Source organism: Cryptomeria japonica, chromosome 4 (genome assembly GCF_030272615.1).
Source record: "Cryptomeria japonica chromosome 4, Sugi_1.0, whole genome shotgun sequence".
NCBI lineage: Eukaryota > Viridiplantae > Streptophyta > Pinopsida > Cupressales > Cupressaceae > Cryptomeria > Cryptomeria japonica.
In genome coordinates this window covers 690,896,170-690,922,360 of record NC_081408.1, presented here as the reverse complement: position 1 = coordinate 690,922,360, position 26,191 = coordinate 690,896,170, and the positions used below count along the sequence as shown (strand labels likewise).

The window sequence follows — 26,191 nt, the reverse complement described above, 5'->3', positions numbered from 1 at the left end:
ACACACACACACACACACACACACACACACACACACACACACACACACACACACACACACACACACACACACAATAGTAATTAAATAAAAACACTTTTCATTATTAATTATTTTTATCTTAAAATAAATTTATATATATATATATATATATATATATATATATATATATATATATATATATATATATATATATATATATATATATATATATATATATATATATATATATATATATATATATATATATATTTTAATAGTTGAATTTGTCACATATCATATATTTTTTGGTTTCTAAATTAAACTTATTACATATTATTTAAAATTTATTTATTAATTCATATAAATTGTCTTAAAATTAGTTATTTTTATTTACTCTTTAACATCAATACAAATAAAAGTTGAATTTTAGTTTTCAATCTACACAACTTAGCATAAAAATAGAGGTTTGTAAAATAGAAGTTACAAGACACAACATGCAATTATAACTTAGCAAGTTAATTGGTAAATTAATAGAGAAATACAATAAAAACCTTGTACATGAAAAAAACCCTAACTCTTAAGTGAGATCTTATTCAACTTCTATCACCCCAAAACAAAGCTTGGAAGGTATAGGGAACAAGTTAAAATTTAGACAACAAATTTTTAAAGGCTAACAAATGTTGACTAGGCAATGCCAAGTGAATTAAAACACTGCCATCATTTGTAGCACTATATGAAATGAAGCGATGACCTTCACTAGGAACTTTAGCAAAAGGGGCTTTCCACAACCAAAATCCGAATCATTAAGGGGCAAACTTGTCCAACCTTCCTCAAATCAGGATTGTTGACACCAACACCATTCCCTTCAAAGGATGATAAATCATGTTGTAACTCAAGAAAATCTAATTGAGAGCGTAGATATTTGTCATCCATCTTTACAATTCCATCATAGATCATTTGGCTAGTTTGCCAAATGGGATTGGAAATAATGTTTCCAGAGAAATTGCTTACACTGGCCAAGAAAACAACATTTCCAAAAAATTCATGTGGCAATGGTGGGTCACATAATCATTTTCTCCCACCAATAGGAATGAATAATTTTACATTTTGTTTCTCCTTCAATCCTCATGCAATACAACAACATTTCCACACATGTACTGCAAGTGTGACATAGGTTGAGAAGACCTTGTTTTGAGGGTTTGATCTTGCTTTATCTTTCAACGTGTCTATTTGTTGTTTACTTAATATTAAAATAGCAAATGAGAGTTGTTTAGTTTGGTTTTCATGTTTCTCTTGAATAAGGCATGACGAAGGTGCAAATTCGTCATGAGTAAACATCAATTTTGGAGAGTTTCTTTCTCTTCGTGATGTTCGATCAATGTGTGGTGCTAAACTTATTTCACAACCTCTCACAACATCACACCATGTGTTTACGAAATGTAATGTTGACATCCCATCTACCAAGCTATGATGCAAACCCACCCCCATAGACATTCCTCCACATTTAAACCTAGTAACCTGTTCACATAACTCATAAAACAATAAAATAATATTATTTTTGAAGTGGGCATATTGACAAAAGACCAAAATTGATGGAGTTCAAAATAGTCCACAAATTGTTTCTATCCTCCACTACTCAATTCTAATCTTCAACTATTAGATGAAAGATATCATACAATAGTTATCACAAAAGATAAATACTTTAATTTAAAAATATGCATTCAAGAATATATTCTATATAAATAAGTATAATTTTTTATTACAATAGTGATTTAAGAAAAAAATTAAATTAGAATGGTAAATTTTTTATGAGAATTTCATTTTGATATCTAAATCTATTTTTCTCTATCTGAGTTCAGATCTACAAATATAAATTCGATGAAGATTCATGTAACTATATAAAAAAAAAATCTATAAGAATGATTATGCAATTTTATTTTTTAAATAATCTAAATACTATCATATATATCTTTAGAAAAAACTATATCAAATAGATGGAGAGACATCATTTTGAGATGTCGATTGCTTGAAAATTAAATCTAATGAAAACAATTTATTTTAGATTTATAAAAATGATAATATAATTTAAACACGATGATTCTATGTACATGAAGTTTCTTGACATAACTAAATTAACACATAAGTATAAAACTGTAGAACACCTCTGGACATAACTAATTGAAATACCCATTACCTGAATCATAAGAAGAGGGGATGTGGTAATTCCAACATGGTAGGCGGCAGGGGGGACTAAGGGCTTGAGCTCCGAGGGAGAAAAATCAGCCAGGTCGTCAATCTCCATTTGAGTCGCAGCCTCCACAAATAGAGCTCCCTCACCATTACAATCCACTGCAAGTCGACCGGTGGCATCAGTAATCAGTCTTCCTGCTAAGGGATAAAAGTGCACCAGAACTTTAGAAAGCCCATCCTTGAGAAGCTGAACAACATTGAAATCTCCACTGGGAGGCCGCCTGTAAATGTAAGCAGTTACACTATGCCTTATAGCACTTATCAAATCCAGATTTGATAGCCACAGCTCGTGCTGTGGAGTTTCTGTGGCAGGCCTAACCAGAACGCTATTCCTCACCGTTATTTCCGCCATGTTATTCGAACTTGGAAAAACTAAAAATTTTCAGATAATGTTTAATATGGTCTTGCAGTGAATGCCACTGAAGTGTTGGGGTGGATGAACATGGATCCAAACTCAAATACAGAAAATAAACAATATCAACACATAAAATATAACTTCTTACCAAAAACATCTGTGTGCTACAGCACCTCAATTTTATTAATTAGTTGATTATCACATTCATCATCATCTCTTCATTATTACTTGATCTTGATCACTCAAATATCTGATGTTCAAACCCATTACAATTTTCTCAATATACAGGTCTTAAGAATCGCATAGGATGATTCTGGATATTACATAATTAAGATGATTCTGGATATTACATTATGCTCGTGGTGGGGAGTCCCTGTCGCAGGCGTAACCAGAATGCTATCCTTCACCACAATTTTCATCATATTTTTTTTGGTTTCTTGTTTAAGCGAACTCCTCATCCATACAACAATAAGCAAGAGGTCAATATCTATAGGCTGGAAGAAATCTTTTTTTTGAGTGTACCACAACTTACCAGGACCAAAAGTTCTCATATAAATTGAATGTCACTAAAAAGTTATTGTCTATACAGCCAGCACAAAGCTGTTTTGATTAGACTGTAAGGAAGGACTGCTATAATTGTCCTCCGAATAGTTTTGAGTGCAGAAAATAAATGTTTTAATATGGTAGTGTGGGTAGATTGTCCAAGCATTTCACGTGGGCAGCGTAGGTAGATTGTCCAAAGAGTGCTTCAAACCAAATGAGCCAAATAAAGCATCACTTCAGAACAAAAATGCTTAAATGCCATTGAAGTACTGAAGGTTCATATTCTTCATGTAAACATCAGTTTTGGAGGATTTCTTCCTCTTAGTGATGTTCAACCAATGCAAGGTGCTAAACTCATTTCCCAACCTCTCACGAGATCGTACCATGTGTTTATGAAATGTAATGCTGAAATTCCATCTATCAAGTCATATTGCAATCCCACTCTTATGGTCATTCCTCCACATTGAAACCTGGTAATCTATTCACATTAATCATAAAATAATAATTTAAGGTGATGTTTGAGATGAGGCTATTGACAAAAGAAAAACTAATGAGACTCGTTATCTTCCCTACAAAATAACATGTGATATATACAATAAAATTAAAGTATCATATCATACATACAAAAGTGTGTTCTACCGTAAGCAAGCAAGCTGTAGGATGGCGAGACAAAAGGACAAGACAGAAAAGGTAGTCTCCATTTGTCAAATGAACAATGACAATGGTAAAGAGCTTGCAAAACACAAAAACCAAGTTTAAGGAAAAAAAAAAATAAAAAAAAAATGCACTTAGAAGGAAATGCTTAGTGTCAAGGAATATTCTTACCAAAAAGAAGTCTAAAACACTACAAGTTTGAAAGAATTGCACAATGTTTTCAAGATTTATCTTGTGCAGGTGAAAGTTAAAGGCTGCAATTGAGGGGGGATAGCAAAGGAGCAAAATTCTAAAATAGCTTGCAAGACACAAAAACAGAGTTTTAGGGAAAAAAAAAAAATGCACTTAGAAGGAAATGCTTAGTGTCGAGGAATATTCTTACCTGAAAGAAGTCTAAAACACTACAAGTTTGAAAGTATTGCACAATGTTTTTGAGATTTATCTTGTGCAGGTGAAGGTGAAAGGGTGCAATTGAGGGGGGATATCAAAGGAGCAAAATTCTAAAAAAGGGTTGCATCTAAGTTAGTCTTTATGTCTCCACTTCACAAAGTAACTATTTTGGAAATTGTTATCTTCATTATTTTTTAATAAATTTTTCTATGTTTTCTATGTATTTTGAAAAAGAAAAAAATAACTAAATACATGATTTAAGGTAAAAATCTTTTAGATAGAAAATAGCGAAAATATTTGATACTTAAACATATATCTTATAAGACCTAAATAAGATGAAAGATCACATTATTAATTTGATCAATCCATGTGTATATTAATCAATATTATTATCTATAGGTTTATATTGGCATAGTGTGATGGTTTAAAGATGTTTTTTTTGTTCTTTTCACTAAGGTTCAAACTCAATATGAACATTATAACCCAATATGAACGTTATTGTTGAGTGTTTATGTTGGAGATGAGGTCCCTATTTGTAACTTCATTGGTTAGATCAAAAGAATTTACCACTTTAAATAAATATTATTAGCTATATACTAAATGAAGAGTAAAAAATGTACCTTTGACTATTAATTATTTTCTTTTAGAATTTTTAAAATATTAAAAGTAAAATTTTTATATCATTTTTATTATGAAACTTAAATCTATCACATATCATATTTTTTTGGTTTCTAAATTAAATTTATTACTATAAAAATTTATGTATTAATTCATATAAAGTTTCTTAAAATTATTTATTTTTATTATTCTTTAACATCAATACAAAGAAAGGGTGAATTTGAGTTTTCAATCTAAATTGCTTATCATAAAAATAGAGGTCTATAAAATAGAATTTACAGGACACAACATGCAACCACATCTTATCAAGTTGATTGGTAAATTTATAAAGAAATGCAATGCAAACCTTGTACATGATAAACACCCTCTCTTTTAAGTGAGATCTTTTAATTTCAGTGACACCAAAACCATGCTTGGAAGGTAGAGGGAACATTTTAAAATTTCTACAACAATTTTTTAAAGGCAATCAAATATTGACTAGGCAATGCCAAACAAATTGAAACATTACTATCATTTGTAGCATTGGATAAAATGTAGCAGCAACCTCCACTAGGAATTTCAATAGGCCCCATGAAAAGGGGTTGTCCCCAACCAAAATCTACATCACGAAGGGCCAACTTGTCCAACCATTTACAATCAAATTAGGATTATTGATTCCATCATCATTCCCATCATACATAGAAAATGATGATAAATCATGTTCCAACTCAAGATAATCTAATTGAGAGTGTAGATATTCATCATCCATCTTTAAAATTTCATCATAGATCATTTGGTTGGTTTGCCAAATGGGACTGGATACAATATCTCTAGAAACACTGATTATGCTAGCAACAAAAACAACATTGCCAAAAAATACATATGGTAATGGTCCAGTTCACACAATCCTTTTCTCCCATCCACTGTAATGAATAATTTTTGAATCCTTGTGTAATACAACAACATTTCCACACATGTGCAACAAGTGTGACATAAGTGGAGAAGACCGTATTTTGAGGGTTGGATCTTGCCTTATCTTTTAAGGTGTTTATTTGTTGCTTTCTCAAGATTAATCTACCAAATGAGAGTTCTTTAACTTGGCTGTCATGTTTCTCTTGGAGAAGGCATGGAGAAGGTTGAAATTCTTCATCTGTAGACATTAGTTTTGGAGGATTTCTTTTTTTTAGTGAAGTTAGATCAATGTGCGGTGCTAAACTTATTTCACAACCTCTCACAACATCATACCATGTGTTTATAAAATGTAATGCTGCAATCCCATCTACCAAGTTATGACGCAAACCTACCCCCACGACTATTCCTCCACATTTAAACCTAGAAACCTGTTCAGATAAATCATAAAACAATAATTTAAGATGATGTTTGAAGTGAGACTACCGACAAAAGAACAAAATTAATGGGAATCAAAATACATAAATCACACTATTGCCCACATATTATTTCTATCTTCCACTATTCCATTCTAATCTTCAACTACTAGAGAGAGATATAATGCAATAGTTATAACAAAATATGTTATCTAAAACTTCTAGAAAGAAGAGGAAATTCAAAGGATAAATAATTTAATAAAAATATACGTGTAGAAATATATTCTATATTAATAAGTATAAAAGCTATATTATAGTAATGAAAAATAATTTTTAAAAATTAAATTACAATGATTAAAAAATTACATAGATTTCATTTTGATATGTAAATCTATTGTTCTCTATCTAAGATCTGAAAATACAATTTTGATCAAGATTTGTGTGACTATTAGAAAAACTCTTTAAGAATGATTACATAAATTTATTTCTTAAATAATCTATATACTAATACATGTATTTATAGAAAAATCTATATAAAATACATGGAGAGAGACCATTTTTGAAGTTCCTATCCGTTTGTAAAATAAATCTAATGAAAACAAATACATAAAAGAATGATATCTCTTGATTTTCTACATAATTGTTTTAGATCTATAAAAATGATAATATAATTTTGAACACTATGATTGATTTAAGCTTTATCCGGATTTGATGTACACTGAGTTTATCACTTCTTGATTTGATTGTGAGTCTCTGTTTTAAGCTATATCCGGATTTGATGTACACTGAGTTTATCACTTCTTGATTTGATTGTGAGTCTCTGTTTTACATCAAATTTAAGATCACATTCCATAATCTGTGATCCATCATAAGACATAAGAGAATGCCAGAAAATATAAAAAATGTACACATAAGTTTTCAACCTCATCATTATTATGAAACTATAGAATGCTTCTGGTAATCCATTGAAATACACATTACCTGAATCATAAGGAGGGGGGATGTGGTAATCCCATCGTGGTAGGCGGCAGGAGGAACTAAGGGTGAGAGTTCTGAGGGAGAAGAAAATTCACCCAGGTCGTCAATTTCCATTTGAGTTACAGCCTCCACAAATAGAGCGCTCTCACCATTACAATCCACTGCAAGTCGACCAGTGGCATCGGTAATCAGCCTTCCTGCTGAGGGATAAAAGTGCATCAGAACTTTAGAAAGCCCATCCTTGAGTAGCTGAACAACATTGAAATCTCCACCGGGAGGCCGCCTGTATATGTAAACTATTAGACTATGCCTTTTGGCATTTATCAAATCCAGATTTGATAGCCATAGCTCGTGGTGTGGAGTTCCTGTGGCAGGCCTAACCAGTTACGCTATTTCTCACCGTTATATCCATCATGTCATCTGAACTTGGAAAAACTAAAAGTGGTCAGATAATGTTTAATATGGCCTTGCAGTGGTCAGATAATGAACATGGACCCAAACACAAATACCGAAAATAAACAATATCAACACATAAGGCATAAGTTCTTACCAAAAACATTTGTGTGCTACAGCACCTCAATCAAATGACTGTCATATTCATAATCATTTCTTCATGATTGCTTGATCTTGATCAGTTAAATATATGATGCTCAGATCCATTACAATTCTCTAAATATATAGAGGTCTTAAGAATTACATAGGATGATTTTAGATCTTTTAATCTATTTAATTTAATATTTTTCTTTTAATCTATTTAATTTAATATTTTTCTTTTAATCTTATTTTCATTTCTAGAATTTCTATCTTTAACCTTTTCTTATTTAATACTATTCCATGATAAATAACAAAATATAACCCAAAACATTGATAGTAAACAAATTTGACACAATTAAATCCAAATATAATTCACCACTAATTTCTATCGTCTAAAAGTCTTTCTTGTGGTGGGGAGTTCTTGTGGGAGGCCTAACCAGAACGCTATCCTTCACCATTATTTCTATCATATTTTCTTTGAGGCCAATTCATCCGGCACAACAATAAGCAAGAGGTCAATAAAACATCGTTGTCTATACAGCCAGCAGAAAGCACGTTGATTAGACTGTAAAGAAGGACTGTTCTAATTGCCCTATAAATACAGCTGAGTCATAAAGGATTATCCGTAGAAACGCAATAAGTCAAAGCATTTCACGTGGGCAGCGTAGGTAGATCGTTCTAATAGTGGTTGAAAGAAAAAATGCCATTCAAGTAGGGGTACGTAGATCGTTCTAATAGTGGTTGAAAGAAAAAATGCCATTCAAGTAGGGGAGAGTAGGGGAGAGCGCGGGGTCTAGAAGATGATATAGAACATGCGTACCGTGGGTCTCACACATGATCAAATTATCCGGTAAAACTTGCGCAACTGTATATCAAAAATATAACTAAAAAAATTGCTTAAATATTCAACTTAAACATAACATCTTTTGGGCCATACATGTATCCATTACCAAAAAAACATAAAACATTACATAACATTTAGAAATATTAAAACATAGTCTTACGAAATAAACACATGTCAAAGTGGGCACTTTCACCACCATGCCAAAGGGTGGGCCCCTCTAACAAAAAAAAAATGTCATTGTAAAATTTTTAAACATGAACAAGTTTCTGTTGTGCGACCTCAACCGCCAATAAAACAAGCATAACATAAACATTAATATGGCCAACACGACACGCGTGGACTCAACCGCGACACCTCACACAACACATTTTGGCTAGTTTGGGTCCACGTCTGCGCCACGACACCTCCTTCCCCTAGCACAATACCCAACACTCCGTCGCCTGTGTACAACCCGTCCTGTCTCCTTCATGTCTCTTCACGCCAACTCCCACTTGCAACGATGGAAAAAACCATGTAAGGCCACCAAATTCCAACAAAAAACAATCAAATCAGGCTTAAATGAATTACTTCTACAGATTCAATGGACAAACAATGCAAATTCAAATTTCAAATTCGAAACAACACATTAAAAAGGGGGAAACCATGCAATCCATGTATAAAACATAAATTCTCATTTCATTGCAAGAGCCAAATTTGAAAGAAATACAATGCAAGAGAAAAATAGAAAGAAAAACCACGGAGTGACAAACACGCACAACAGTAGACCAGATTCAACAAAAGCACATGGGTATTTTTCTTGTTACCATACATATTTTTCTACATCACACTATTATTTCACATTTTCTCCTTTACGAACTGTATAAACTGTAGTGTTTAATCTGAAACATTTCGAAGCATTCCCAAGCATTCCTAGAAACCATTTCCAAGTATTGACAGGCATTCCCAGCAACCATTCCCACTAAAATTTACATATTTTGTTACTTTTAAATTAAAAACATTGACAAATATAATGCTTATCAAAAATGTGTCACATACACACATATTCATTCAGTCTCGCATTCGCTTCTTTTGCTTGGGCGAGGGGACGTAGTCTTCGTTGTCGTCGGAGTCCGCAGGAACCTTTGGTACTTCGTACCAATAACCAGTGTCATCTACAACTCCCACCTCACTTGCACCTCCTGACGTTCCCTCTCCTACCGCCTCACCTGCACCTTCCGCCTCACTTGCACCACCCGACATTCCTTCATCTGCCTTCTTAGTCTCAATGAGCCACATCTCTAGCATCGTCCATCCGAGTGTGGTTTCGACATACCCTACCTTGCGGTCTGCCCCCACTTCCCATCGAATGAAGGGGAAAATTTTAGGAACCCCACGACCCGGTTCTCATTTAGGCACTTCAAATCCTAGCCCTGGAATAGATGTTACGACAAGTTCATCGAGATTGAGCAGCCATTCATAGTCCAATTTTTTTTTCAAGAACCATTTAACTTTCTCTGAACTTTTCCCAATCTGCCAAGCCCAAGCTGCCACCATGGTCACGATGTTCACATTCATCCGGTACCGGTGATCCGTGTTTATGAAACAGTCACCCAGAAACAATTTCAAGTACCAAAGAAATTTTTCATCCCTGAACTTGAATACGACCTTCAACCTTTTATTGGTGATCTTGCACCCAAAGGCTAGCTGCTTTCTCATTGTGTAAAGGGTGAAGGTGGCTTCTATGTCTTCTGCAAACACTAGACATGTATACAAACCTTCTGGATATATGCAGGGAATGTTTTTGTAACTAACTGAAACTATATCCCACCAACACATTAAATAGTAGCTTCACTACTTTTTTAATAATTGCCTCCAGATTTATTCTCTTCTGTCGTCTTGTTTCATTTATTGACCAATTAATAATTGTGTCCCTTCGCAATTGCCATCTGTATACAATTAATGCATGCACAATTGTATAGGAGATGGATGCCACCTTTCACCCTTTCCCAATTGCCATGTGTGTACAATTAATACATTCACAATTTTATAGGAGGTGGCTGCCAACTTTCACCCTTCGTAATTGCCATGCATATACAATTAATACATGCACAATTGTATACGAGATGGCTGCCATCTTTCACCCTTCGCCATGTATACAATTGAGTTGGCTCCCTCCTATCAACATATGGGGTCCACATATCTAATGGGCTCCAATTATGTATTAATACCTTTACGAACACACACACACACATAGTCACACACATACATATACACATGTGATTATATATAAAGTCAAATACATATATACATATATATACATATACATATAGATACACACACACACACACACACATATATATATGTATTTATATGTATATATATATATATATATGTATATATATATATATATATGTATATATATATATATATATATATGTATATATATGTATATATATATATATATATATGTATATGTACACACACACACACACACACACACACACACACACACACGTGATTATATATAAAGTCAAATACATATGCATACATTTATATTTTGAAACATATTTGCGTATATATGTGTCTGTAACTATGTGTGTGTGTGTGTGAGTATTTACATATATATGTGTCAGTGTGTGGCTGCATGCATCACTATTCATGCATATATATGTTTGTCAATCCATATAATGACATACGACTTACTGTGCAATTGCAGACCAATTCAATATTTGCATTCACAGATATGTACAAGTGTTTAGCAATTCCATACCAATCTAATCTTTGAATTCAAAGAACATATAGAAATGCATGCCAATTAGTCTACATGTATGTATATACATATGATAATGTGTGCATGTATGTATATACAGATTAAAGTAATGTTTTGAGGTCACATGCAAAGATTGTAATATATAGCATGATGCAGATTGACAATGATACATTCTAGACAATGCACATGGATACAATAGAGTTTGGAAATGTCAAACACAGATCAACACTATCAGATTATAAAAAAATATCAATAGGAGAGGCAAAACTATCTCAAGGTCCACAAGATTCTAATAAGTGAAGGTTATTAGGAACTGGGACGGACAACTGAGAGGGGGGGGGGGGAGGGGGGTGAATTAGTTGTCAACGAATTACAACTCAAAACCAATTAATCCAACTTAAAACTTAGTGCTGGTAAAACAAACTTAATGCCGGTAAAATAAATTAACAGTTATAGCAGTACCTGTATAACTTAATGCATGAAACAAAAAGAGAAACAACATCCACAACACATGACACAAAGATTTTGACGTGGAAACCCTGTAAGGGGAAAAACCACGGTGGGAAACCTTACCCACAATTAGATGATACTACTGCAAATAGTAAGTGAATAGAATAATGGGGTTCGCACATGTAGAAAGGCCAACCGCCTAGAGCTCACTGCTCAATCACAAAATAGGAGTCACGCTGACTACAATTGGATAGTTAAATCCAATAACAATGTATTGCTTCAATATAGCATTTGCAATGCTGGATTCAGTACCGGTTTAAGCTCTGACTATGAGTGCCAAATACCCTCATAACCTTTCCTTCAACCTTCAGATAATATTTGCGTGATTCACACAAGAATCTGCTTAATTTCGCTCTACAATGATCTTTAATAAGTCTTGATGCGATAGAATATGTCGGCTCAATACATTTACACATTATCCAATCAAAAACCATTTCCCAAACATGTCGTGCTAATCTGGAACACAATATCTTGTATCGGTCCATAACCTACACTTATCTACCAGTAAAGGCAAATATGTGAACTCGATTAAACCAATAAGCAAAACACCAAATCCAAACATTCAATCCATGTCTTCGACATAACCAAATGATCTCTAGATGATAACAAGTCATCATTAACTTCCTGAGCTTTCGATGAAACACATATCCTACCGGTGAAGCATATACCGGTGACTGTGCATAAGCCAATATCCATGCCGGGACCACAATGTGTCGGTTCAACAATAAACCAATATAACTAGAGTGCCAAATCAACAATGTAGACCTCCAGAAGGATAAGTGTTGACATCAATGACAAAACCAATACAACACATGACGAAGTCATCCATAATACCAACAATCTCCCCCTTTGGCATTGATGGCAACACTTGATGGAAAAACATCTAAGTGCCAAAAATAGAATCCCAAATACCAACAATCTCCCAAAATAGATCAATACATAGTTCTATACAAAAAACATAAACAATACAATCAAAACCAAAAATACGTCTCTCCCCAAGTACAATGTTTTTCCATAGATATCTCTCTCCCTTTGACATCAAATGCCAAAGTAGTTAAGAATCAAAACATAACATACAACTAACTGAAGAGGGGAAAAACCAAGCAAGGTGGATTCAGGTGGTTAGTGCACAAACAAAACACTAAAAGATATTAAAACATGAGACATGAATAAAACCACATAAAAACATGAAGACAAAGCTTATACCTTCTCCTTCGGATTGAGCCTTCGGTGAAGTTGAATAGCGCCTCTCTTCAACTTGATTGGATGGGCTCCTTCTTGATGGATGTAGAATGCTCTCCAAATGCTCAACAAGGTAAGTGGATTTGATAGGATTGGGTTTGAGTGATGGATTAAAGATGGATGGATTTGGCAGAGGATTATGAAGAGAGAAAGGAGAAAAGAGTAGCATGACAATGCATGAGAAGTGGATGATTTGTGAGGAGAATAGGCTCCAATTTATAGATTGGATGAGGCCAATGGAGGGCCAAGATTGATTTTATTATGAAGGGTTGAGATTGATTTTAGATAGAAGGCATGGATCAATGGTGCCCTGGAAAAATAAACAGGAATATAAAATTCCTTGGAAAAAGGGGGGAGAAATTTGAATTTCAAATACGAGGAATTAAAAATTCCAGACATGAGTGGGAATTAAAAATTGAAGGATAATGATAAGTGGGATTATGAGAGATTCTAGAAGTATTAATTAGGCTAATGGGATTAGGAAAAGTGATTTGTAGGAATCACATGACTAGGTTAATTAATTAGAATCAATCAACCGAGTGGGTTTAGAGGAAATAATTATTGGAGGGGACTTTAGAGGAATAGGGGAATAATTAATTTATTTGATAAATTAATTATTGGACAATAGTGAGGATTAATTAAATTAGATTTAATTGATTCTAAGAGGAATAAGGATAACACAATTAAAGTCAATTAATTATGTTGATAGGCTTAAATTAATTAAATATTAATTTTAGGTGTCTACATTTTACCCCTCTTTGATATAGTGTCGTGAAATGATGTTATATCAAAGAAGAATAAAACATAGTGGAAGAAAAGGATAAGGACTAGTAGTATGATGCCCCAGTTATGAGATGAAGAAAAGGATAAGGACTAGTAGCACGATGCCCCAGTCATGAGATGAGGAAGAATGATGAGGAGTAAGGATGATGAGGAAGCAGTGGTATGCCCCCTCGAGAGGACATGCGGGTTCGAAGAACATGGGTGTGCTCTCAAAAGGAATTAGAAGAATAAGCGATGAGAGGATGAAGATAATGAAAGAGGGAACTAGGATGGGTTGGAGTGTTGTGAATGAAATGAGACAAAGAAATGATACATGGATTGGATTTCTTGTTGAGCAAGTATAGAGATCAAACCTAGATTTGATATTGCCATGGATAGTCTACACCACTGATTATAAGAACCAGGATGACATGAAGATCCGAGGCATGGATTGACACTCAGTCAAACAGGAATGCCTTGTACACAATCATGCAAGTGTTGATAAACACTAATACAGGTTTGTTGGTTAGCACAAGGAAAACCTTCAAACACACAATGGCATGAAAACTATGCCCCATTATACACCAGTGAAGACATACCAAGATATAGGATGATCAAGGCAGTCTTGGACAAGTATAGTCCTGGGACACAAGATGAAAACAAAGCAAAAAGCTAAAGCATGCAAACAATATGCACACAACCAACTAACATCTCTTGCCAAGAGTAGGACATGGATTTGGATAAATTGCCGGACTAGGGAAGGATGCATCCCAATGGGCAGGGTGATGGATTGATTGATGAATGAAAAAAGACAAGTTGGATGTGCAAGATTTGCAGATGAGAGGATTTCCACTTGGATTTGATTAGAAAAGTATGGATGGGTGCTTGGATTAGGCAAAAGTCAGTGCGAGCTCAGGTAGATGGGGAAAGCTCAGTTTGATGCATTGGATAGGATTGGAAGAAGGATAAATGATGAGATAGGATGAAAAAAGGGGGATGGATGATTGAGTAGGATTGGATTAGGGATGGGATTAATGATTGAATTGGAAGAGGTGGAGAATATGATTGTATGAGATAGGATTGGATAGGATGGGGTGGATTGGTGGATAGGATTTGATTGGCTAGAACCAATGACAAGGGAGAACCAAGGATTGGTAAAAGGATGGATGGATGAATGGATGAAGATATTGTTTTGATAGATGGATCAAGTGGATGGATATGGATAGGAAATGGAGGAATAAAGGATAGAGGGTAGGGTGATGGAGACCCAAGGACTATGTTGCAAAGGAGTGCAATGCCCCACAGTAGAGGTGGTGGAATTAAGGATGTAAGGATGGTGAATAAATATGGATGAGACGAGAGGATAATGTGTAATGAATATGGATGGTAGAGAATTAAGGCTTGTATTTTCCAAAGCATGCATGCATATACATTATTTTTCCTCTTATATGATCAAGACAAAAGATAGGAATGGAGGATTAATTTTGATAGGATGAGGGCTATGAGATGGAGGATATGGATAGGATAGTCAAGATCAAAGATAGGAAAGGAGAATGGACTTAGATATGATGTAGATGGATGGGAGGATTGTATGGATGAAGCTTTCCCCCAAGTGTAGAGTGAAAGGGGATTAGGGATTACACATGACACTTGTTTTCCAAGTTTTTATCATGGTACTTACCCAAGGCACCACAAGGAGTGGTTTTCACCATTGGATGAAATGATTTTTTTTACTTTTTTTAGAATTTTTTTTTTGTATTTTTCTTGATTTTTTTTATTTTTTTATTTTTTGGAATAGTTTGGATGGATAAGGATGAGGATGAGTAGATGTGGAAGATAGTGGACGCATGAAGGAGGAAGGGAGGACTCGAGCATATATTTACATAGATGGCATCCCTTAGTATTTCTTTGAAGTAGAGGTATGCTCATAGATGTTGGTAACAATAATTGGGGAGATGAAATGGGTAGGGGATGGAAGATAAGGATTTTGAAAGGGATTGGACTAACATAATGGGATTGTGAAAAATGGATGGTGGATAATGGATGAGGTTTTGAAGAATTTGTGGAAGATCAACATTGGCACACACCTTGAAGGGTGGTGGAGTAGTGGGGGAGAGTGTTTTGAATTAGATGGGGGATAGAGTGTGGATTTTGGGAAATGACGACCCAAAATAAAAGAAGGGGATGATGGAGTTGGGATGGTGGATTTTGGGACATAAGGACCCTAAATAGATTTTGAAGATGGAGGATTGGAGAACTTATGAATGGATGGAGCTTTTGGATTAGCAAGTTTGGATGCCAATTTTGATTTTGCTTTGGGATGCATTGCTTCTTTGGGAATCCACATAGTTTTTTATTTTTTCTTTTGGGGCCTTTTTTATTTTTATTTTTCTTTCGGATCACAATTTTCTTTTGAGCATGTCGTTTTGAGGGGACATGTTGATCCTTTGATTTTTGTGGATTTTGAGCTTTATTATTTTTAGATTGGGCATCCAAATTGCTTCCAATAGCAATGGGATGGGTGCATGAGGATGAAGGATTGATGGATTTTATGTATGGGATGGTGGAAGGAGAGTGTTGGGAAGCATCCAAGGATGTGTGCCTTTGTTGAACTTGCTTAGGGATTATTTGAGGTGATGGAGTGGTGGATGGAGGGATGTAAGGACCCATTATGGATGGAAGAGATGGAGGATTGAGCATCGGAATATAGGGGCCCAAAATGGATGGAAGGAATGAAGGGTTTAACTTTGGAACATAGGGTCCCAAAATGGATGCGGAAGATGAGGGATAATGGGATTTTGATTTGTATGAGGTAAATTTGGATTTAGGAGGAATAGAGGATGCACCAACATCTTGAGCATTATCCTGAGGACCCTTATTATTTTGGAAACAAGATGTGAGTCCATTTTGAGGGGGATGAGATGTGGAAGGAAGATTAGGATCTTTAGATGGATTGGGATCATGACATGGAGATGAAGGGATACTTTGATCTTGACTAGGGAGGTTATCATGAGATGGAGTGGGAGGGGTGAATTGGATCATGAGATGGAAGAGGATCATGCAATGATAGAGGAATCATATGATCATGAGAGGAAGTGGAGGGGATGGGATCATTAGATGGAGTGGAGGGAGATGCATCATGAGATGAAGAGGTTTCTATGCTAGCATGCTTTGGAACAAGCTTTTGGCATGTTTGGAGTTGTGGAGATTGTGTGATGGAGGAGGGTATGGAAGCTTCAACTTGGGTGGATGAAGGAATTATGGTATCATGAAGTGTGGGGGATTGGGATTTGTTTTGAGGTGGAGGTGATTGGGGTGGATGGAGGATTTGAGGAGACTTGGCCACTTTGCTTTGAGGTGAGGATTTTGTCTCCTTTGCTAGCATGTCTTGGATAAGATTATGGATGATGGATTTGGAGGATGTAGACAATATGGATTTTGGAGGATTAGGATTAGGTGGAGAATTGGGATTAGATGGAGGATTGGGATTGGATGGAGGATTAGGATTGGATCTTTAGTATAATGGATTGGGGAAATAGGATTAATGATTGGAGGACTATGGAGTAAAGGATTTGGATGGGGAGTAGAGGTAATGAATGCATTGTAGAAGGATGGGGATTGAGATGTAGATGGGGGAGGAGATGGAGGTATACATATTGGATTAGAGGAATATGTGGATGAGGGATAATATAGAGATATGGATGGGGAATAAGATGGATTTCCCTTGTCGAAGGTAGAGGAAGGATAAGAGATATGGTATAGATTGGGATTGGGTGTAATGTGTTGAGATGGGATGGATGAAGGTATGATAAGCGAGTGGGAGATTATGGGATTAACTTGATAGGTAGATTCGTGAAATTCCATGAGAATCTTCTCATACCAAGCTTTGAAATTTTGGGTAGTCATGTTGAGAGTGAAGGATTAGATTGGAATTTTGGAGATTTGATTGGACTAGAGGAAGAATGAATATGGAAGAATGGATAGATAGAAGGAAGAATAAAGGGGGAGGCTACCCAAAGTTGGATGAATGATTTGGACAAAAAATATTGGTTGAGGAAGGATGATTATTTGAGTGGATGAAAGTGGCTTGGGGATTAGATAATTTCTTAGATAGATAGAAATGGATAAAAGATTTGATGACAAATGGAATTTGGAAAGAGGGATGATTGATTGGTTGTGGGGGATGGACTTGGCAAGAGATGTCAAGTAAAGAAAACACAATGGTCAAGAGAAGTTAGACTTAAAAGACACTCATGTGCATTCACAACATATCCTATGGCGAGAAAAGACAATAGTCAATGGATCCAAATTGGTTTCCTAGCTACGCTTACCCAAAGTGGACACTTAGATGTTTGACCCCACTGGCTCCCCTCCATGACACTCACTTCTCCGGGGGCAGCCAAGCATAAATTCCCATGAAAAATCCTCATGGAGAACTTTGTGTCTGTACTAAGGGCCATAAAAATATGGGCAGATTTGGAGGTCCGACCTCCTGCACCAATGACTAGAAGGTTTTTGGCCACTATGAACAAGGTGTTTAGTATGGCTTCCCATTTAGGAGCTACCCTTTGCAGTTGCGCAAGCACAATTGAGGCCTATAGCCCAATGAAGCAGCAAGAAATTAGTAGTCACGCAAGTGTGATTGAGATCTCTAGGAGCCTACTAAGCACCCAATGTGAGAGTGAACTCTCATATAACCCCAACCATTGACCCTTTCATCATCAATGGCTTATTTATTATAGTGAGTTGGGAACCCCAGGTCCAGGTGTACTCACTTGGGTAGTTCCCCTCCTACCTTCTCAAAGAGCAAGTTGGGAGGGTAGGCCCGCTAAGGGTAAGCATGCAACAAACATGAAAAACTTGGAGGGTCTGGATTTTTGATCGTCTAGCTAGACGAGAGAATACTCTCCTACCTTTATGCTTTTCACAAACACAAAAGATAATAGTTTATTTACCCTCTAATTAGATCTAGGTGTCTAGTTAAAAAAAAAAAGACACAATATTTGGTTGGAACTCCTTGGCAACCTGCAAAACAACTTGATTAGTAGTTTGAAAATGAAGTCTTCAACAAACGTCCTGCAAAAGACAAAAGAATGACAAAAAAAAAAAAAAATTAATTTTTTTGGGAAGAGTAGAAAAACAAGAACAAAAACTTTTCTACTAATGACAAATGTGGATTTGGAGGAAAATTTGATGGGTAAATGGGGTTTGACTAGGTTTTTTCCACTTTCTAAAAGATAGACAAGCATAAGATGAGGATTTTAGAGGAGAGGTGAAGGAATGGAAAAATTTGTCCAAGAGGGACAAAGAAGAAACAATTGGAGATAGACAATATGGCAAAATTTGGAGGTGATTGGATAAAACTGGAAGAAGTTATGACAAACCCTAAAAACAAAGAAATGTGGGATTTTGGGCTTGAAAAAGTGGAATTTGGGATAAGGCCCCCAAGGAAGGAAATGCACAAAAATGAAATTACGGGGGATCTAGTGAAGTTTGGATGAAAACAGAGTGAAGATAAAGAAGATATGGTGAAAAAATAGAATAAATTTATTCATGCGATGATTTGCAGATGCGCTAATGCGCGAGCGGCCGTGCCAATAGATAGAATATTAGTATTAAACAAACCAGATAACAGAAATAAAAAAATTACAGTTACGTCGATTAGCAGGCGCTCGCACCGATGTGCGGGCGATCGCATCAAAACAACTAGAGTTCACGCCCAAAAATTCAAATTTAAATTTTTAACAAAAAATGCTCGTGCTAATCGCAGAGCGGTCACGTTGAAGCGACAACTGAAAAGAGATAGAAGTGAGAAGATAGAAGAATGAATAAAAGGAAGAATGAGGAGTAGATAGATGAATTTTCGTGGTGGTCACACTGAAGCACAGTGAGGCACTAGAAAAATCTTGAAATTTCTTGCGATCGGGTCGAAGCCGAGACGGTCGCATTGATTAGCAGGAGGTCGCGCTGATCTAGAAACAGTCGCGCCAATGCGCATGTGCTGAAGCGTGAATCCTATGAGAAACCTTCACAAAAAACTCAATTTTTTTGTTAAATTTGGGACGTGGGTCCCATCGGGTGTGCCAGAATGAAGAGGGGAAAAACCAAGCAAGGTGGATTCAGGTGGTTAGTGCACAAAAAAAAAACTAAAAGATATTAAAACATGAAACATGAATAAAATCACATAAAAACATGAAGACAACTTATACCTTGCAAACTTTTACCTTCTCCCTCAGATTGAGCCTTCAGTGAAGTTGAATAGCGTCTCTCTTCAACTTGATTGGATGAGCTCCTTCTTGATGGATGTGGAATGCTCTCCAAATGATCAAAAAGGTAAGTGAATTTGATAGGATTGGATTTGAGTGATGGATTAAAGATGAATGGATTTGGTAGAAGATTTTGAAGAGAGAGGGGAGAAAAGAGCAGCATGACAATGCATGAGAAGTGGATGATTTGTGAGGAGAATAGACTCCAATTTATATATTGGATGAGGCCAATGGAGGGCCAATATTTATTTGATTATGAAGGGTTGAGATTGATTTTAGATAGAAGGCATGGATCAATGGTACCTTGGGAAAATAAACAAGAATATAAAATTCCTTGGAAAAAGGGGGGAGAAATTTGAATTTCAAATATGAGAAATTAAAAATTCCAAAATAAGGATGCATTGAGGGATTCAAAGAAATTTGAATTTCTTTGAGAGACTCAATGTTGATTTGACATGAGTGGGAATTAAAAATTGAAGGATAATGATAAGGGGGATTATGAGAGATTCTAGAAGGATTAATTAGGCTAATGAGATTAGGAAAAGTGTTTTGTAGGAATCACATGACTAGGTTAATTAATTAGAATTAATCAACTAAGTGGGTTCAAAGGAAATAATTATTGGAGGGGACTTTAGAGGAATAGGGGAATAATTAATTTATTTGATAAATTAATTATTGGACAATAGTGAGGATTAATTAAATTAGATTTAATTGATTCTGAGAGGAATAATGATAACACAATTAAAGTCAATTAATTATGTTGATAGGCTTAAATTAATTAAATATTAATTTTAGGTGTCTACACTAACTACTCCCCCTGAGATGTAGCTCTCCTTCATCAAGACCGAAAAAAATATTTTTCTGTTAGTCCCCATCGGTTTGATGCCAATCTTCATCATTCAAGTCTCTGCCGGTGGGGAAATTACCCCAAGCTGCTCTCTGAGATATTCAAATATTTCCTTAGGCAAAGGCTTTGTAAAAATATCTGCAATTTGCTCTTTAGTATTCACATAAACCAATCTCGCTTCATTTGCTTCAACATTCTCTTTCAAAAAATTGTACTTAATCAAAACATGCTTTGTTTTAGACTAAAATACTGGATTCTTTGATATATCAATTGTTGCTGAATTATCACAATGAATAATTATTGGTTCTTTGCATTTTACCTTGATATCCTTCAACGTTTGCTTGATCCATAATACCCGAGTGCAATTAATTGCTGCTGCAACATATTCTATTTCTGCTATAGATAATGATGTACAAGTCTGCTTCTTGCTAAATCATGAAATTAATCTTCTGTCAAGAAAGAATGCACCGCCAATGGTACTCTTTCTGTCATCTTCATCTCCTGTCCAATCTGTATCTGTATATGCACATAAATCAAAAATTTCATCCTCAGGATACCATAAACCAAGATTTGTTGTGTCTTGTAGGTACTGGAAAATCCTTTTTACTGTTGATTCATGATTTTCTTTAGGATTGCTTTGAAATCTAGAAACAATACACACTACATTCATTATATCAGGTCTGGTTTGTGTCAAATCCAGTAATCCTCCAATAAGAGATTTGTACTTTGTCAGATTTATAGGAGCTGAATCATCCTTTAATGTCAATTTATTTGTTGTAGTCATAAGAGTGCTTATCAGTTTGGAGTTTTCCATACCAAATTTCTTCAAAAGTTCCTTCAAGTATTTTGTTTGACATATGAATATACCTTTATCTATTTGAGAAATTTGCAAACCTAGACCTTTTTTTATCTCTCCAATCATAGACATTTCAAACTCTTCTTACATCTTGTTATCAAAGTCTTTACATAACTCTTCTTCACCTCCAAAAATGATATCATCCACAAATACTTCAATAACTAAAATGTCATCATTGGTGATTTTGTAATACAAATTATTGTCAACATTACCTTTTGTGTAACCAAGCTTTAAAAGATATTTATCCAGTCTAGCATATCAAGCTCTGGGAGCTTGCTTCAATCCATATAAAACTTTCCTTATCCTGCAAATCACATCCTTATCATCTGTTAATGAGAATCCATCGGGTTGTTCAATGTAAACTTACTCTTCAAGATCTCCATTCAAAAATGCACATTTTACATCCATTTGATAAACTTTATAGTTCTTGTGAGCTGCAAATGCAAGAAATAGTCTTACTGCTTCAATTCTGGCTACCGGTACAAAGGTTTCATTATAATCAATTCCTTCTTTTTGTGAATAACTTTTACAAACTAATCTTGCTTTGTTTCTGATTACTTCACCATCCTCATTAAGTTTATTTCTAAATACCCATTTAGTTCCAATTACATTTTTGTCTTTAGGCTGGGGAACTAATGTCCAAGTATTATTCTTTTCAATCTGATCTAATTCTTCTTCCATTGCTTTTATCCAATGTTTATCTTCACATGCTTCAACAACTGATGCTGGTTCAACTTGAGAAATTAAACATATCTCTTCATTTTCCAATCTTCCTCTTATCATAACACCTTGATTTTTATTTCCAATTATCTATTTTTCTGAATGATTCAATCTTACATATCTGGGTTTATTCTGATTTCCACTTACAGGTTGCTGTTCTTCAATCACAATTAAGTTTTCTGATGATGCTGGTGTGATTGGTTTTTCATTCTGTACTGGTGCAATCTGTGTCGGTTCATTTATAATCATTTCTATTGCCGGTTCTACAGATCTTGAATCTCCTCTAAAATGTTCGTCTATCTTCACATTAGTACTCTCAATGCTTTTCTGCAATATTTTATTATAACATCTATATGCCTTGCTTCTAGTTGAATAACCAAGAAATATTCCTTCATCACTTCTAGGATCAAATTTTCCAATAAACTCATCTCTCCTAATATAGCATTTGCTTCCAAATATTTTGAACTATTTAAGAGTAGGAGTATGACCGAACCATAGTTCATAAGGGGTCTTACCAGTTTCACCTTTGATGTGAACTTTGTTGAAAGTATAGACCGCAATATTCACTGCTTCTCTCCAGTACACATGAGGTAGATTTGCTTCCATCATCATGGTTCTTGCTACATCCAGTATAGTTCTGTTCTTCCTTTCCACAACTCCATTCTGCTGGGGTGTCCGGGATGCTGATAGTCATCTTTTGATTCCATTCTCCTCACAGAATGAATCGAATTTCCTAGATGTAGATTCCCCCCCTTGATCAGATCTCAAACATTTGATTTTCTTGCCGGTTTCATTCTCTACCATTGCCTTGTATATCTTGAATCTTCCAAAAGCTTCTGATTTCTCCCTGAGAAAAGTAACCCAACACATTCTAGAATAATAATCAATTATTAGCATAAAGTATCCATCACCTTGAAGACTTCTTGTTCTTGCTGGACCACATAAATCAGTATGGATTAAATCAAGAATATTATTAGATTTCTAAGAAATGCTCTTAAATGTTGTTCTAACTTGCTTTCCCATTTGACATTCCTTACATACCAGATTATGAGGTTTCACAATCTTAGGTAAATCCCTTACTGTATTTGTTGAACTGATCTTTACAATGCAATCAAAATTCACATGACAGAGTCTTTTATGCCATAACCAACTTTCATCAATGTGTGCAATCAAACATGTCTTATCACTGGTATTCAAGTGAAAGATATTAGCTTTAGTCTGATTACTGGTTACAATCTCCAATCTAGTTCTGTTCATGATTTTACATTTTCCATTCTTGAATTGTAATTGAAATCCTTTTTCCACTAACTAACCAACACTCAAAAGATTATGCTTTAAACCTTCAACATAATAAACATTGTCAGTATTGTACTTACCATCCAAAGATATAGTGCCTCTTCCTTTGATTAAATAAGTTTTGTCATCTCCAAATCTTACTAGACCTCCATGAATTTCCTGTAAAGATAAGAATTTTCTTTTATCACCAGTCATATGATGCGAGCATCCACTATCAATGATCCATTCATCATTTTCTTCAATTTTTGTTGCTAATGCATGCTCTACCGGTTTGACAATAGGTGCTGGTGGATCTTCCTTTAATGCAACAAATGCCCATCCACTATCTGCTAGATCTTCATCAGAGTCATCTGTAACACCTTCATCTGCATAGTAACATGACTTATCTCTGTTTTTCTTAAATTTGTATCTTTGATATTTAGGGTTAGGTTTATATGTTCTTTTTACTTCCTCTCTTAGTCTTGCATGTCTATCAGGACACCTAGAAGCAATATGACCAACTTTATTGCAATTAAAACATTTGAAAGGTGCTTTACCTTCATACTTACTTCCTGCTAAACCTTTAGGCATCTTCCTTGCGAATAGTGCTTCAATTTCTTCATTTTCTCTCATGATATCTTGAAGTTCTTTTGCATAAAGTGCTTTCCAATCAGATTTGTCAGATGATGATGCTTTGAAGCTATATTAGTTTTGACTGTAGCAAGAAGACCAAAATCTTCAAGCTCAAATGCTGAAAGTTTTCCAACCAAAGTATTTCTAGAAACTGATGTATTAGGCATTGTTCTCAACTCATTAATAGTAGTCACTTTCATTTTGTAAGCCGGTGGCAAAGCTCTTAAAAATTTAGAAACACTTTCATCTTCACTTAAAGATCCTCCACAACATTGTATTCCTAAAACAATTTCATTACTCTTTCCATAAATGAAGAAATTATTTTATCTTCTTCCATTTTTAAATTTTCATACCTGACTCGGTAGCATTCCAATCTTGCAATCTTAATAGTGGTATCTCCTTCATTCAATGTTTCCTGTTTATCCCAAATAGCCTTTGCAGTAGATCTGTCTGATAATCCCGTGATTTGCTGATCTGATAATGCGCTCAGAAGTGCTTCTCTTGCTTTGCAATCATTCTCCAAGTCTTTAGCCAATGTCGGTGGATGAGGGATATTCAGAGTAGGACCAACATAGCCATTCTTGGTAATATCCCATATATCTCTTCCAATGCAGTTTAGATGTGTTTCCATTATGATATTCCATATACCATAGTTAGTTCCATCAAGTTTATGACTGTCTTTCCTGAAAATATTTGCTGCCATAGGATCTCCTCAAGCTGTTAGGATTCTACAAAAAGAGGACTAAGCTCTGATACCAATTGTTAGGAATTGGGAAGGACAACTGAGAGGGGGGGGGAGATGAATCAATTGTCAAGAAATTACAACTCAAAACCAATTAATCCAACTTAAAACTTAGTGCCAGTAAAACAAACTTAATGTCGGTTAAACAAATTAACAGTTATAGCAATACCGGTATAACTTAATGCATGAAACATAAAGAGAAACAACATCCACAACACATGACACAAATATTTTGACATGGAAAACCTGTAAGGGGAAAAACCATGGTGGGAAAACTTACCCACAATTAGATGATACTACTGCAGATAGTAAGTGAATACAATAATGGGGTCTGCACATGAAGAAAGGCCAACTTCCTAGAGATCACTGCTCAATCACAAAATAGGAGTCACACTGACTACAATTAGATGGTTAAATCCAATAACAATGTACTGCTTCAATATAGCATCCACAATACTGGATTCAGTACCGATTTAAGCTCTGACTATGAGTTCCAAATACCTTCATAATCTTTCCTTCAACCTTCAGATAATATCTGCATGATTCACACAAGGATCTGCTTAATTTCGCTCTACAATGATCTTCAATATTTGCACACACTCATAATATGATCTTCAATAAGATCTTACAATTATTTATACAAAACCTAAGACCTTATGTTTAGGTCGGCTCCCTAAATATATTACATTTAAATCAATTCCAAATAAGTCTTGATGTGATACAATATGTCGACTCAATACATTTACACATTATCCAATAAAAAACCATTTCCAAAACGTTCCGTGCTGATCTGGAACATGATATCTTGTATCGGTCCATAACCAAGACTTATCTGCCGATAAAGGTAAATATGTGAACTCGATTAGACCAATAAGAAAAACACCAAATCCAAACATACAATCCATGTCTTTGACATAACCAAATGATAACAAGTCATCATCAACTTCCTGAGCTTCCGGTGAAACATATATCCCGTCGGTGAAGCATATATTGGTGATTGTGCATAAGCCAATATCCATGCCGGGACCACAATGTGCCAGTTCAATAATAAACCAATATAACCAGAGTGCCAAATCAACAACGTAGACCTATATAAGGATAAGTGTTGACATCAATGACAAAACCAATGCAACACATGAT

The 26,191-nt window shown here is 35.1% G+C and overlaps 2 protein-coding genes across 2 annotated transcripts; both read right to left on the bottom strand.

Moving 5' to 3' along the window:
* Positions 1-744: 744 nt before the first annotated feature.
* Positions 745-2,581, bottom strand: LOC131041703 (shikimate O-hydroxycinnamoyltransferase-like). The gene is made up of 3 exons (XM_059219422.1): positions 2,174-2,581; positions 1,403-1,497; positions 745-991 (listed from the first exon to the last, which is right to left on the bottom strand). Exons 1-3 carry the CDS (start codon positions 2,579-2,581, stop codon positions 745-747), a joined length of 750 nt encoding a protein of 249 aa, XP_059075405.1.
* Positions 2,582-5,387: 2,806 nt separating this feature from the next.
* LOC131875332 (shikimate O-hydroxycinnamoyltransferase-like) lies at positions 5,388-7,449 on the bottom strand (the record flags this gene model as incomplete). The annotated part of the gene is made up of 4 exons (XM_059219421.1): positions 5,388-5,616; positions 6,014-6,108; positions 6,878-6,949; positions 7,075-7,449. Coding segments are annotated over 4 exons (771 nt in total), but the record flags the coding sequence as incomplete, so codon positions are not given.
* Between the last annotated feature and the right edge of the window lie 18,742 nt (positions 7,450-26,191).